The sequence below is a fragment of the Mastomys coucha genome, unplaced genomic scaffold, assembly GCF_008632895.1.
Source record: "Mastomys coucha isolate ucsf_1 unplaced genomic scaffold, UCSF_Mcou_1 pScaffold20, whole genome shotgun sequence".
NCBI lineage: Eukaryota > Metazoa > Chordata > Mammalia > Rodentia > Muridae > Mastomys > Mastomys coucha.
The window spans coordinates 33,531,133-33,547,725 of record NW_022196903.1 but is presented as its reverse complement, the minus strand read 5'-3'; the positions used below and the strand labels follow the sequence as shown (position 1 = coordinate 33,547,725).

The 16,593-nt window shown below is 38.3% G+C and overlaps 1 protein-coding gene across 6 annotated transcripts in view; it reads right to left on the bottom strand.

Moving 5' to 3' along the window:
• Positions 1-16,593, bottom strand: part of Ubn2 (ubinuclein 2) — a 90,289-nt gene that overhangs the window by 38,141 nt on the left and 35,555 nt on the right. For all 6 annotated transcript variants that reach the window (XM_031381576.1, XM_031381577.1, XM_031381582.1 and 3 more), the window contains exons 8-13: positions 10,127-10,256; positions 6,061-6,179; positions 5,136-5,249; positions 4,231-4,374; positions 2,733-2,783; positions 289-331 (exon numbers count right to left, since the gene is read on the bottom strand). In XM_031381576.1, the coding sequence (XP_031237436.1) occupies positions 289-331; positions 2,733-2,783; positions 4,231-4,374; positions 5,136-5,249; positions 6,061-6,179; positions 10,127-10,256 (601 nt within the window). The remainder of the gene's footprint in view (positions 1-288; positions 332-2,732; positions 2,784-4,230; positions 4,375-5,135; positions 5,250-6,060; positions 6,180-10,126; positions 10,257-16,593) is intronic.

Here is a 16,593-nt window from a genome sequence, read left to right as displayed (position 1 = left end):
TGGTGTGTCTGAAGACAGCTACAGTGTACTTACACATAATAAATAAATAAACCTTTAAAAAAAAAAAACATTAGTTTCATTTTATCCAATATTTCTATATAGAATATATGCAAAATTCCCACTGCTCCACAAAGCATCTACTTTACAAATAGACTTTTATGAAGTTGAAATTAAGGAATTTAGCACAGCATCTATTAATCTTTGCTAAATAGCATATGTTCTTTTCATCTTAAAAATCCATTCAACACTCTCCAATTAAGATCAACTACAGATTTGCTGGACTCTTACCTTGACTTTGGGTTTTGATGCAGGAATCACCTTTTTCTTTGCCCTATGATAAACGATTAAAAGGAAGGTCATTTGAAAAGTAGCTCTATGTTACGGATTATAGCAGACTACTCTCTGCACTACTGAGAAACAGCCTTGGGAGCAGGGACTACAATGTAAGTACTCAGCTGACCTGGAGATACTTAGCAATATTTTTCTAATTCAAATTGACTAAAAGGCCAAATAATTACTAACAAAAACAAAAATAGATGAGAAAAAATTAAAAATCACACATAAATACCCAAAACATAAAATAACTCAAAACCAGTTGCCTAAGGAGCCTGACTTCAAAGGATTGGTAAGAACTTACAATTATATGTAGGGAAACAGCTTCAAGGTATACCAAACGCAAATTAGGGAAATGGGTTATTAATGACATTTTACTTAAGAAAAAAGTTAATGTATTAAAAATTAATTTTAATTGCAAAAATCAAATAAAAATTGTTAGAATGATAAATTAATTAATTAAAAGGTAAGAAGAAAACACTGTAAGATTCAGGCCAGCCTGGGCTGTATAGTGAGACTCAGTTTCAAAATAAATAAAACAAGAAACTTTGAACATTTAGGAACCGACGGAAACACCTGGCAGTATTATATTATACACTTTCAGGAAGTCAACAGTAACTCTCCATGCCCTTTTAGGAGGAAGGCTGCAGAGCATTAAAACAAGCATATTTACCTACTTTTTCTTTCTTTTATTTTTTTTTATTTTTTTGATACAGGCTGCTTTGTCTGTGTAGCCTGGGATGTCCTGACCACTCCATAGACCAGGCTGGCCTCAAACTCAGAGATCTGCCTGCCTCTGCTTCTCCAGTACTGGGATTGAAGTACCAACACTGCCTGGCTTACCTATCCTATTTTCTCATAAAAACACAAACAAATGTATATACATAAATGCATACATACAACAAACACAAAGGTAGCAGTAACAATGGAGCTAGCTCAACTTCCAGAATGGATGGGTGCCAGACATAGTGGCATGTACTCATGATCTGAGCTACTTGAGAAGCAGGGGCAGGAGGGTCACATGGAGCGTCACATGGAGCCCCTTAAGATCAGACTGGGCAACAAAGCAAGACTGTCTTACACGAGAAAACAGAATAACTGAAACACAACAGATCTCTGATAATAAACTAAACTCACTCTGTAGACTAGGCTGGCCTCGAACTCAGAAATCTGCCTGCCTCTGCCTCCCAAGTGCTGGGATTAAAGGCATGCGCCACCGCTGCTGGGCAACAGTGTCCTTTCTATACACTAAAAATTTCTATTTCTTCTAACTGCATGTATAGAAGGAGAGCAGCAGTTTTATAATATCATCCCCAAAATCATAATTAAAAGTACATTAAAGTGCTAAGCAAAGTATAGCTTGATAATTTTATATATTTCAATAACCCTTTTTTTAAGTGCTAGAGATAAAACCAAGGGCCTTATGTATTGTGGGTAAGTACTCAATGAACTGAACTATTTTCCCAGGGGATCAATTTGTAGCCCCCAAAGCAACCACAAACAAAACCTGGCATTCTCCTATGTATTAGGAGAATAAAGGCTCATTCCTTAAGTCTCACTGTACTAAGCATGTGGCTGAGTAGAAGAGTACCATCCGAGCATATATTGGGACCTGTGTTTAACTTCTGGTATTACCATTTTTTTAAAATTTGATTTTATTCATGACTATGTGTGTGTGTATAGATAGAAACATGCCTCAGTGCATACATGGAGATCAGGAGTGAACTTTCAGGAGTTGGTTTTCTCCTTTCGCCTTTGGGTTCTAGGGCTCCAATTCAGGTTTATAAGGCAAGTGCTTTTATCCACAGAAACATTTTGTAGACCTAGAAATTTGATTTTTATTTTTTACTAAGGAAATATCCATTTCTGTGTACATAAGGAAGAACACTGTATGATCAGCTCATCTGATGTAGTTATACATGTAGACAATAAGAACAAGAAGACCTAACCTAAGCTGCCTGCATTACTCCTCATAGACGACAACCAACCTTGACTGGGGAGAGTCTCTCAGGACTGTTTCCAAAGTCACCAGTCAAAACAATATAAAAACAAAACAAAGGGTGGCAACAGAGAGATGACCTCAACGTAGATTTAAGTTTTACCTATGCCAATCAGCATTTTAGTAAACATCTTCATTTCTTTCTTTTTTTTAAAGAATTATTCATTTAATGTATATGATTACACTGTAGCTGTCTTCAGACACACCAGAAGATGGCATAGGATCCCATTACAGATGGTTATGAGCCATCATGTGGTTGCTGGGATTTGAACTCAGGACCCCTGGCAGAGCAGACAGTGCTCTTAGCCACTAAGCCATCTCTCCAGCCCCATCTTTGTTTCTTAAAGCCATTAACATGAATAAAAACAAATGAAGAAATCTGGAATCAGGATTTACTCACGGAGCAGAAGTAAGATGATTATGTACACTCCGGCTTTCCTTAAAAAGCATTCTGGAAACATTAAAAGACAACATTATTTTTATAGTAACTAACATGGTAATTGCTTCACTTTCTGTTTTTGTTTTATATACAAGATCTTGCTGTGTGGCCCAGACTAGCTTCAAATGTAGTATTATATAGGTCATATTGACCTTGAACTCAAAATCCTTAATCATTTGATTTTTATTTATTTACCAAGCAAAAGTTATTAATGACCTTATTCAATAATGTATTTCATGAAAAGTTTTATATGGTTTCTTTTTATTTAGAAGTTTTAACAAATCAACAGAAAAGGTTTATGTTACTTTAAGATAAAAGGTTGAAGCTGGGCACTGGTGGCATACGCCTTTAAGCCCAGCCCTAGGGAGGCTGATGCAGGCAGATCTCTGACTTTGAGGCCAGTCTGGTTTACACAGAGAATTTCAAAGCAGCTAGGGCTACAGAGAGAAACCCTGTCATGAAAAACAAAACAAAAAAAAGATGATAGGTTGATAGCCAAGTTTGGTTTTTTTATTCTCTTAAAATTACTTCAGCCAGGTATGGTGGTGACTTCCAGTATACAGGAAGCAAAGGCAAAGAGATCTCTGTGAGTTCAAGGTCAGTTTGGTCTGTGTAGACCCAGCTGGCTTTGAACTCACAGAGATTCGTGCCTCTGCTTCCCATGCACTGAGATTAGAGGTGTGCACCAGTGATTTTGTGTTTCTTTTTTTTCTTTCTTTCTTTTTTGTTTTTTTGAGACAGGGTTTTTCTGTATAGCTCTGGCTGTCCTGGCACTCACTCTGTAAACCAGGCTGGCCTCGAACTCAGAAATCTGCCTGGCTCTGCTTCGATTTTGTGTTTCTTAAGATGAGTTTTACTACAAAGCCCAAGCTGGAACTCTCTACTATAGGCTGGCTTCAAACCTGCAACCCTTCTGTATCATTCTCATTAGTGTTGTGTTACTAGTGTGTGCCACCATATCAAGCTCTGCTCTAAATCCAGCATGTACTTTCTTTCTATGCATTAAAAGCACCTCAAATTTATAATGATCATTCCACAACCTTTTTTCCTACTACTAAACTCAGAAGCAAAAAGAAAAAAAATTGATTTAAAAACAAAATAAAATCTTTATACTTCTCTTATTTCTATTTCCACAAGACATATATGTTTTGCTAAGTGGTGATGATCTACCCCCACCACATGTGCAGTTGTTTAACTGAGATGAGATCTCTCAATGTAGCCCTAGACTGTAATACTATATATTAATAAAATGTTGAACATGTACATTATTCTTATTTTAAATAGTCTTTTGAGATTATATTCCTCCTTTCCTTTCCTTTGTACCACATACATCCCCCACATACCACCCCCAATGTAATTTCTTAGCAAAATCAATATAGTGTATTTTTGTGCAAATATATATTTAATAAAATTGACAACAAAGAAAAAAATCAAAATCCCAGAAAAGCACATTTCTTACCTTGCCTGCATCCAGCCCTTAGGCCACAGTGGCTTCACCTCTGTCTCCATGAAGGATTTAAGATAATCCTCAGCAGACTGGCTTTTATTTGGCTCTAATTCATAGCATCCCAATTTGATCTCAACAAGGTTACATAACAAAGTTCTAAATAGATTAAAAATATATATTGATACAGAAATCTGAATTGTGAAACTAAAGAAAATAAAACTCAAAACAGGTATTTTTGAAGCACACAAATCTGGTGAAAATAAAGAATATTAGCTAAAGAATTCAGACAATGATAAGAGAAATAAATTCTAACATTAACTATTCATTGCACACAGTCACCCCCTACCAATAAACAATGTCCTCTGGTACCATTCTTTGAGTAAAGATTGAAAGTAATAGTTGTTTCCATGGGGTACAGCAAGCAAACAGTTCACACAAGTATATGTGTGTGTGTGTGTATGTATATATATATATTTTGTTTTTTTGTTTTGTTTTGTTTTGTTTTGTTGGTTTTTTTGAGACAGGGTTTAGAGAAACCTGGCTGTCCTGGAACTCACTCTGTAGACCAGGCTGGCCTTGAACTCAAGAAATCTGCCTGCCTCTGCTTCTCAAGTGCTGGGATTAAAGGCACACAGTATATTTATTACATGCTTGTCCTCTGCCAACAGTTCATATAAGTACATTTATTAAACGCTTGTCCTCTGCAACCAGAACGGCTCCACTCCACTCAATAGCTGATTGAATGTGTTATATAGAAACCAAGCCCTCGCACCCTGAGGTGACTGCACCAGATTACTATCTGTGAGTTGTTTTCTTACACATTAACTAGTCTTTGACTGCTTCCAGTCTAGTCCTCTTCTGATGCAGATTCTTCTTCTCACTCTACCTTTGACTAAGTGATGACTGACAGAACTTACCTGATGGTGTCATCCCAGTGGAATTTCTTTCGTGGGCCTATGACTCGCTTCCCTGGTTTTTCGTCATCATCATCATCGGATCCATTTTTTTCCCGTTCTTCATCTGCTTGCAACCTGAAAAATGAAAAGCATTTTATGAAGCAAAGTTTTCACCCAGAGTTCACAATACTCAGAGTTGCTCAGCTAAATGTTTACTCAAAAGAGAACAAACGAGAAGCTATACTTCCACACAATTATGGTGAATTTTGAACTAGCATAAAGGGGCTGAGTAAATAGGGCTCTGAGCTACAATACAGAGGCACAAATGCTCATCCTCTAGGTCAAAAGCTATCTGTGTCCAGCCCCAGCTTAGTCGGATTGGTCAGCATGTAACATGCCTAACCAGCATCAGTGCTTAGCCTTTTTTTTTTCTTTTTGAGACAGCATTTCAGTCTGAAGTACAGGCTAGTCTGGAACCTGAATCACTCTGCTGAAACCTCCTAATTGCTGCTATTATAGGCATGTCCCATCTCGCCAGGCTGGGTTCTTGTTTTGTTAATCTGATATTAACCAGATAAAGCCTTGTGCTTTTGGCTTGTTTGTTGTTGTTGTTTTGTTTTTTTGTTTGTTTGTTTTTGTTTTTGAGACAGGATTTCTCTGTATAGCCCTGGCTATCCTGGAACTCACTCTGTAGACCAGACTAGCCTCGAACTCAGAAATCTGCCTGCCTCTGCCTCCCAAGTGCTGGGATTAAAGGTGTGCACTACCACTGCCCAGCTAAGCCTTGTGCTTTTAACAGCAAAACAGTTGAGTGGGAGGTGACAATTAGGAAAAATTCAATTACATCATTTCAGTGACATACATGGTTTCACAAGGATGAGGACTACTTAAGAACATAAGCTAAATGTGTTTATTTTAAAAGCCAGTCCAAAGTAGAGGTACATACTTGGCACATTTGGCTTGACTGCGAGCCTGGCAGTCCTCCTGGTATTTAAACAGCTGTTCAGGCATGACGTTGCTAACAGCCAGCTTCAGTTTCTGCAGAGGTTCTCTTAAACGATCATCCTAGAGGGGAGAAGGGATATAGTTGGAATTTTTTCAAACATCCTAACAGAACTTACTCTATAAGCAGATCCTCAATAGTGAAATCACATCTCACATATTGATTATAGACCTGAAATGATTATCTAGCACGGCTATTTCTTCAACAGCAATGACTTGTTAAAAGGCACACTGGAGGCAAACTTAGGATGGCTGTGTCTCACTAAGCAGAGTCCCAGGTTTTGCCTGCTACTTCACTTTCTTAAGCATGATCCCAAGATTTGGTCAATAAGCTTCATGAATGAATTGTAATGCAAATAACCTAGAGAATGGGAGGGACATTGCCTAGACTGCTGTTCGACTCCTGGCTAGAAGACAGACCCAAAGACGACACTATTCTGAAATACTAGACTTCACAACTGGCGACTACCAACAGCATGTGGACATCCTGCTCTCCTAGCTGCTATTAGCAATTATAAGGTTTGCTGCAAGCAAAAATTAAGTTCAAGGCCAAATGAAAGAAGAAACAGAAACTCTTCTCCATATGAGCTCAGCATAGAAAGAAAGAATTTTATATCTGACATCTTAAATCAGCCAATAGCATTTTCATCTTGCAAATACCATATACTTAAGTGTTTAAAATCTTTATTACTGTCATAGGCCCAGAAATATTTTAACTGTTTCTTCAGTGATTTTCTTTGCTTTTTTATAATGAGGACTGAACTCAGAGACTCAGGTATACCAAGTAAGTGAATCTTTACCACTGAGTTGTACCCCAAGTCCAAAACAAAAAACACCATTATAATTTTTGATAAAAGATGTATTTAGAACATGAAAATGACTACAAATCATGTTACCTATTCCATGATACCAATAAACAAAGCATATAATGGTATCTGGAATAACATACTATTTTTTAAAAATCTCAACATTTACTATCAAAGTTTCTTGAAGAATTATGTAATTAAGACAACCTCCCTGGAAAATATCAGGTGTTTATCCATAAACAGAAAACAGAAGCTAAATGAGAGATATTCATATAATAGAGAACTTTATACACATCAGCACCAACAGATTTAGATGTAGACATACATGAGAGGCATAGTACAATGCTAGAAAGCACGTTACCAAAGAAAACAATTTGTTTCTACTTATATGAAGCTCAAACAATGTAAAGCTTACAATGTTTAGGGATAGAAGTGGTGTGGCAAAATTTATATAAATATCAACAAGGGGCAGGGGACTGGTGAGATGGCTCAGTGGGTAAGAGCACTGACTGCTCTTCCGAAGGTCCTGAGTTCAAATCCCAGTAACCACATGGTGTCTCAGAACCATCCATAATGAGACAGCTACAGCAAAGAGCAGGGCCAACCAACTGGAGCAAGATGGGAAGCAAAAGTCCTAAGGAAAAGGGAGGCGGAGCTATGAGCTGGAGAGGGAGGAGAGAGGTCTTAGGGAGAGGAGGGGGAAAAGAACCAGAATGGAGGCTGACATGGTGTTATCTAAGGGTTAGAATAGGGTTAAAGTTTTATCACTATCAATTGGCTCTGAAGTTATTGTATTGGCATCTTGTAAAATGTGACAATATATAAATCTAATTGGTTAATGATAAGCTTGAGAGTCTTAATTCTACCAGGTAACTGAGTGTTGAGATGGCTAACCAGAGGTATGTGGGGCAATGAATGGAAGCGAGAGGAACATGGGGCTAGAGATGGCCCTGTGGGAGCCCTGTGGCCACTCGGGGTGGAGAGTTAGTGGGCCAAGGAGTGGGATCACCTGGAGGGGACTAGCCCCAGAGAATTAGCTGTGGTAGCAGGAGTGTGAGAGCGTGGCCTGGCTCTGCTGAGAGTTGGTGAGTTCTTTTTTAAGTATTTCCCACAACAGCCAGTTATGGTTGTATATGACTTTAATCCAGTTTGATTTATATAGCCAGTCCTAGGCCAGCCAGGACTGTGTAGCCAGCTACATAGGAAGACCCTATCTCAGAAGAAAAGAAAAAAGAAGAGAAAAGAAAAAAGAAAGGAAGACACACAGGAGAGACAGACTCAGATTCTATTCCTCTAGCCCACATGGCAGCTAGCAACTGCTGTAATCTTGGCTCAACCCAGAGAACACAGATTGACAATAGATTGCTGCAATAACATGAGGTTTATTGATCCACATACGTGGGGTTGCCCATCCTCACAGGAAGGGTCAACCTTGAACTCAGAAAGCACACATCTTTTATATTTTATAGAGGGCAGATTTCTGCAACAAGGCTAGCTGGCTTACTCTGGTTGGTGGAACACAGGACAAAGCATCTCATCAGGCATTGGTTGGCTTGCTCAGGGGGCTGTTCTTGGCTTAGTCAGCCAACTTCCCTATCCAGCTCTGCACTTGGCCTTGAAAAGTCTCTGGGAAGGGGCTGAGTAGCTAGGTGGTAAGAGGGGACTGTAGTCAGCAAGGTCAGGGTGACAGTTTGTGGTCTTTTTCAAAATTCACCACACGGAGGGGTTGGAGGGTTATTCCAAGAATTGCTAATCTTGTTTTCCTAGACCTTAACGTCATTGCCACCACCAGTTATTTTTGTTTTGGCTAGTCTTAGCCTGGTCATTCTGACTCAATATTCTGACCACCAAAACTTTGTTTTTACAGCATATCCTTGGCTATCTCTGGAACACAGCTTCTCAGTGCTTCTCAGAAAACACTTAGCCAAGTGGCTGAAGCTGCTGCTTGCTACTGTAAAACTTTGTTTCCACACTGCTTGCTGCTTACAGGAGCTGGAACATGGCCCCCTTATTTTACTTTATTTCTACATTTCCAGAACTTTGTTTTTCATTTTATTACTTCAGCAACAACCTTGGCCTCCAATTCTAGGGAAGCTAACACTGCCCTCTGTGGGCACTATGAACATTCATGGTACAAGCACAGGCAGAATATTCATACAAAGCTAGAATATTCATACAGAAAATAAAAATACACACTAACAAAAACAAGCAAAATGGTGAAGGCCTTAAGTCCCTGCACCCAAATGTAAACCCTGAGCTAGTTTAGGTCTTATATCCTTTTCAAAAAGGAAAATAAAGTGTTTTATACTATGCAAATGGTGTTTCTCTGGGTTGGGTATGGTGGCATATACCTTCAATCCCAGCATTGCTGCTGGATCTCTGTGATTTCAAGGTCAACCTGCTGTCTATAATAAGCTCCAGGCCAGCCAAAGCTATGTAGTGAGACCCTGTTTCAAAAAACAAAAACTAAAAATTGTTTCGACTTCTAGTTCTATTTTATCAGTTACTCATTTTGTCATTTGAATTTTGGCTCCAACTGTCAATGTCTGAAGTTGCCAGCAAAAATACAAGATATGACATAGCAGTACAATTTTTGTTTTTAAGATTTATTTTTTTATTTTTATTTATTTTATGTATATGAGTACACTGTAGCTGTAAAGATGGCCATGAGCCATCATGTGTGTGGCTGCTGGGAATTGAACTCAGGACCTCTGCTTGCTGACGTAATACACTGTAGCTGACTTCAGACACACCAGAAGAGGGCGTCAGATCTCATTACGGGTGGTTGTGAGCCACCATGTGGTTGCTGGGAATTGAACTCAGAACCTTCAGAAGAGCAATCAGTGTTCTTACCTGCTGAGCCATCTCGCCAGCCCGCAATACAATTACTTTATTCATTAACCTGCTTTGAATCAAGAAGAAACTATGATTTCTCAACTCAAAAAAACCTCTTTGTTAAAAGAAATCAGTGCCTTAATAAAGAATTGTTTGTGATTGGTAGGCTTGCTTGACAAGTGCCTTTACCTGCTGAGCCATCTTGCCAACCCTAAAGAAGGGGCTCTCAAACACCTTTAGTAACATCCCATGTTTATTAAAGATATGTAACCATATAAAAGATAGAACTATAAAGTGACAGATGTGCAAAAACTCTGAGCAAACATTTTCTTTCTTACTGGTAGATGTAGAAATTACTCTTCCACTTACCTGAACATTAAGATGTAACTTCTTTAGACGTTTTACCAGTGTTTCCTTATTGCATGGCACAAATGCTTCAAGATGGGAGTAGACACCACTACGAATGACAGGACCTAGTTCTTGTAGCTGTAACTCGATGCTGACCAAAAAAAAAAAAAAAAAAAAAAAAAAAAAACAAAAAAAACCAAAACAAAACAAAACAAAAAAAAAACAACAACAACAAAGAACACACAAAAGTAAACAACACAGAATCCTTTTTACATAGCACCATATAAAGGAGCCAGGTGGTGGTGGCACATACCAGCAGGGGGGCAGAGGCAGGCAGGCTACTGAGTTCGAGGCCAACCTAGTCTAAAAAGCAAGTGTCAGGACTACAAAGAGAAAACCTCTTTTGAAAATCAATCCATCAAACAAACAAACACACAAAATAAGAAAGGAAGGAAGGAAGGAAGGAAGGAACGAAGGAAGGAAGGGAGGAAGGAAGGAAGGAAGGAAGGGAAGAAAAAAAGCAAAAAAGTAGATGTTTCCAAAACTGCATTCCCCACAGTACTGTATGGAGATACAGTACTTTCCCTGAAGGTACCTGAAAAGGTAAAGTTCCTCATACCCAGCTACATGTACATGCTATTTCTTCATTTCTGTTTCCCTATTGTAACTGTGAAACTGTGTATGTAATGGTTTGCTCAATTTATTGTAAATGATCGGTCATGCTTCCTTTTTTTGGAGCAGAAAACTAACTGTTAAATCTGCATTTTGCCTAGTAGCTATTTTATTTTGATGGACCAGCCTGACTCAGTCTTAAGATTAGAAGCCATCTTGTTACAAGGTCAAGATAAATTCCTTCCAGTTTTCTGTATAACTTAAATTTGACCATGTCTTGACCCATTTCTGGAATTTGACATGTTCTACATCCTTTACCTTAATTCCACCCTGATAAGACATTCTGCCAAGTTCCTAGGTAACCAGAGCCCTTGGAAATCCTCCAGTCTTGTGGTTTTTGAGCTATATTATCCCTACTTTCTCCTATGTTCAATGCCATTTTCTCAAACCCCACTTTAGGGAGATAGCCCTGTCTGACCAAAAATAAAGCTTGCTTAATGCCCCCAAAATTGTGGTTCGGTGGTCTTTACTCTCATTAGATGGGATTAGTAACTTCTGGAGGCCCAAGAGAGACCAAGCCTCCAATCCCAATTCAGAGCAGACTGCTGCCTCAGGAGGTGTGGACCTTGAAGATAATTCAAGGCCCCAAGGCATACTTTCTGTGTGGAAGATTGTTAGAAGTGCCACACAGAGAAATCAGCAAGCCTCTGTCTGAGGGGGCCTCCATCGGTAGGTCACAGTAAGGCATCCCCTTCTGTGACATCTGCTGGGATCCTTTCTCAGACAGTGAACAGTGAAGGAGGGTACTGGTATCTGATGTCAGAGAATACCTTCTATCTCAAAGTCCTGTCCCCAATCAAAAGATATGGGTGGACTATACAACAAAGATTCAAGGGTATGGGTAGAAATCAATGCCCCAGGACTGGCCCAACACCACGTTCCTATAATTGTCCAACTAACCAGTTTAGTCACCTTCATTCTGCTCAAACAATACTTGCTAATAAAATATTAAAGCGGCACCTCCATGCATTTATATTCAAAAATGTATCTTGTGTTGGCAACCAAACTTTGTATGTAAGAGTCAACTAGGTGGTACTAGTTTTAAAAGGCATGAAAGGGTCATGGAGAGCAGATAAACCTTGGCACTATATGGCAGGACTGGAATTCCTGGAGCCCAGGTAAGACTCTTGAGGAAAATGTGGCCCAATTGCAATGAGGACCTGAGCAAATTTGGAAATGCCAGTGCCATATAATGACCATCAAGAACAGCAGCCATAATGAAATGAAGCCAACTGGAGCCTAGGGGGTAGGCTATATAGGATGTTGCCAAGAGTGGAGCCAGAGAGGTGCCTTGGGCCCCTTAAAAGAACTCAAAGGATCACAAATGAATCCCAGATACTAAGCACTGAGTTATTTACTTAAAGTTTGGTCTTGCCTTGTCCAGATTAGGATTGTGCCCTGGGATATTCCTATCTTACGATGTAGCAGAACAATGACCTAGGCAGTCTAGCACAGAGGCTATAAAATATCTTTCCTTACTTAAGCTTTAGCTATTTTGATAAACTGAGTCAGACAAGAGACTATGATAGTCTATAACGATGCACCATGAAAAGACCAAGAAAATAAAGCTGCCAATCTCAAGACTTAAAGTTTCATTTTGATACTCAAAGAGCTTCAACTCAAAAATTGTAATGTTTTAAAGCCTAACCTAACAGGGATAAAATACAATCCTAATCTTATAAAAAGCAAGTAACTTGTTGTAAACTGTTAAAGATAATTAAGTTAGTAGTAAGTTACCTTATAAATAACCAAATTTTTAATATGTCCAAAACTATACTTGTAGTCATGCTAAATATAAATTTATAGAAATAAACTTTGTTTAGACTCTTGTATATGTTTTCAAAGTTAAACTTGTAACAAATAACTAAAAACAAGTAAAATTTATTTAAAATCAGGTATACTTAATAAATGGCCCTCAAAATTTACAGGGTTTTACTGAATATAACATTTAATCTGTTTAATGGAAAAATAATAGATAGAAATGTCAGCTCCTAGAGGCAACCATAAGGTCTCTAAAGGTGATGGTTGAGGCACTGATCTGGATTACGGTGAGGCTAACCACTGGGAAAAACTGCCCCATGCCTCACCTGCTGCCGGGGCATGCACAAACTATGGGCACTGTTGGGATGACTATCTTACTCTACCTAAGAGGGTCTGGCAGCCAAAGGCGTACCCTGTCCTTGCAGCAGCTGAACATGCAATGCTGTCCTATGTGACAGCTGAAGAAAGACCTCTGCCCCCAACAAACTCCCACTGGAGCCTAGGATAACTGTCTAAGAAGTGTTAAGCCTCTGTCACTTTAATTGATATTTCCTGCTATACTTTATCTCTCTCACATCTCTGATGATGTTGATGGCTAACTGTAGCTTTATTAATTAGCAACAGCTTGCCTGGTTAACATATTTCATATATAAAAACCAGGCCTTGAGCCAAGTGTAGTGATGCATCTCTGTAATCCCAGCACTTGAGAGGTAGAGGCAGGTAGATCTCTAAGTTTGAGCCTTTTTTATAAAGTGAATTCCAGGACAGGCAAAGCTACACAGAGAAAACTTGTCTTGAAAAACAAAACAAAACAAAACAAAACAAAACAAAACAAAACAAAAAGACCCACCACCACCACCACTGAAACAAATAGGCTTTGCTTTTCTGGTCTCCTGATGAAAAAAGCAAACCCACAGGCTTCATATTTAAGTATAAGCAGGTTTCAGATGTAGCTTTTTACTATTCCTTTATTTTAAAAAAACCTTAATTTGCAATAACTTCTCTCAATCAACACATGTCTAAATACCTGGATAAAAAAATTAAAGTTCATATAAAGTATAAAGGTTTAAAATAATTTAAAATATATAAATGAAAGTTATAAATATCTAAGGATATGAAAACTTGAATAACATACAAGGGTCTAAAAAGTGATTTAAAAATAAACGTTTCAGATTGTTTTCCTGCTATTGTTATACTAAGATTTCAAAGGTTCAGAGTTTTAACAATGATCAATGGAGTTCTGACAAGCAGGTAAAGCACTGACTACTATTACTAGTTGCAAGCTCAAGATTTTAAATTTCCTTTGGTTGTCTTTTAAGTGTAGACTTAAAGATGCTTCTTATAATGCTAAGAAAAAAAAATCTCTGTATAGTATAATATACCCAGTCTTCTGAGCAAAGAAAAGAATGTTCATGCTTTTTAATCCAACACTATAGCATTGGTTTGAAATTTGTTTCAAAACCATGCATCTACTCCAGCTATTTTATAGACAGACCTGTTAGCTGTTGCATTTTCTACAATGTGGATTTCAATATAGATTACAAACAATGCAGCTACAAATGTTCAAATCTAATTTATCTAAAACTCTCACTTTTTTTTGGTAAACTTAAAAATTTAAATAAGTTTTTGCTGGGTAGTGGTAGTGCATGTCTTTAATCTCAGCACTCAGAAGGCAGAGGCAAGACTATCTCTGAGTTTGAGGCCAGAGTGGACTACAGAGCGAGTTCCAGGGCTACACAGAAAAACCCTGGCTCAAAAAACCAAAAACGATTTAAATAAGCTTCATTGAGCTGCAATTTGAATCTACCTGTCACAAGTCAATTGGACTAAGTACCTACCCCTGTTATTACCACAACCAACACCTAAAACTTCCCTGCCTTTTACCTACTCCTTGTAGGGAGAAGGTCCAAATGTAAAATTTTCTTTCAAGTTCCTTAACTTTACAATTTCTAGTCTCTATTTGTCCTGGCAGATTTCTACATGGCTGACAAACACCATCCAGGAATCATCTCTTCACTACAAATTGTTTCAAAGATGATCTATATACCATGCCCAACATAAGTAGTCCTACAAAACTGGAGAGCCCTGGACTTGCTGAAAGCTGATTTGAACCAGTCCAGCAAACATGACTGTTCTGTCTCTTCAGCAGGATCAGTGAGCCAGATGCTTCTGATGAGTGCCCCACTGCCTGAATCTCCTTCCTGGCCTTTGACTAACATTCCAGCCTTCCTGGGTCCTGGCAATTTCAGCCAAGAAGCAGTTACAGAAGAGAATACACCACCCCTTATTTTCAACAGAGGCTGGAATATTAGGTCCAAAGGAAACTCCCTGCCAAAGAGGAAAGAATGGATACATATAATGCCTACTGGCATATCAGGTTCACTCACTGTCAAAAAAGGTACCTGTTAAAACCAAACAGATCAAAATTTATCAACAGGTAGTAGATTCATTAACTGAATTAGTTCTACAATGATATGGTACTCAACCTGCTATATACAGAACAAAGAGGATGGCTTTAAGAAAAGTTTATACTTTCTAAGCTTTCTTTCTTTACTTTTTTTTTTCTCCCTCTTGCTCTTGGTCACTTGCTCCAGCCCCCTTTCACTCTGGCCCAAAGGTTTTTTTTTATTTATTTCTCATTACTGGTGGTTGTGAGCCACCATGTGATTGTTGGGATTTGAACTCATGACCTCCAGAAGAGCAGTCAGTGCTCTTAACCACTGAGCCATCTCACCAGCCCTCTTTCTTTACTTTCTAATTAGAGAGATCCTAGCCATTACACAAATTTGGCCCCTCACCAATTAAAAACTGTCAATACTTGCCCCCTGCCAGATAAAAAATGACTGTTCCCTATCAAGGATTTGAAAGGTACACCTAAGACAAGGTGGCAATTATGGAACAGCCTGACTTTATCTAAGATTAGAAGCCATCTTGTTACAAGGTCAAAATAAGTTCCTTCCCATTTTCTGTAAAACTTTGACCATGTCTTGACCCATTTTCTGGAATCTGACATGTTCCACACCTTATACCCTGACATCTGTCCTGATAAATTTTCCACCAAATAATTTTGAAATGTACTGCTAAGTTCCTAGGTGATCAAAAACTCTAGGGAATCCTTAGTCTTGAAGTTTTTTGGGCTATACATAAGCCCTATTTTCTCCTATATTCAATGCTATTTTCTCAAACCCCATTTTAGGGAGACAGCCCTGTCTGACAGAAAATAAAGCTTGCTTAATTTGACCAAAAATTTGGGTTGGTCTTTGAGTCTCATTCAGTGAGATTAATATTTTTCTCTTCTCACTTGATTACTCTTCTAAATGTAAACTGGCAAAGCTTATAATAATTACTATATTTTAGCAGAGAGAAAATATTAATAAATAAAGTATCTCTCAAAATAATAAAGATTATAATTGGCAGCTACTACTGAAAAAACAAAACAGATGCCAGTTTGAAGGCCATTATTGAAGACTCTGAGCTGGGTTGATGGTGTATGCTTAATCCAATTCAGAAAGAGGTTCCATGGATTTCTCTGAATTCAAGGCCAACCTGGTCTACATAGGAGATCCAGGCCAGCAAAGGCTACACAGCAAGACTGGTGTCAAAACAAAAAGATAACAAAGTAAAAGAAACTGGAGCTCCTTGTAACAAATTATGTCCAAGTCACCATAGATAACTGTTGGACAACATACAGGGAGATCAGAAAACCATCCATATCAAATGAATTTATCACCTCTAAATATACTTGAATTTCATCTGGGTGGTAGTTGGGTATACCTCTAATCCTGGTGCTCAGAAAGCAGAGGCAGGCATATCTCTGTGAGTCTAAGAACAGCCTGGTCTACAAAGCCAAGGCTACACAGAAAAACAAAACAAAACAAAACAAAAGAAAAAAATAAATATATTATAATTTCAGAAAAATAAAACACAAAAATCACAGTTTTTAGAACTGGTTAAAGAAAAATCCCTGGTATTAAAAAGACTAAACGTCACCTATGGTCACTTAATCTTTGACAAAGGAGCTGAAACCACCCAGTGGACAAAAGACAGCATTTTCA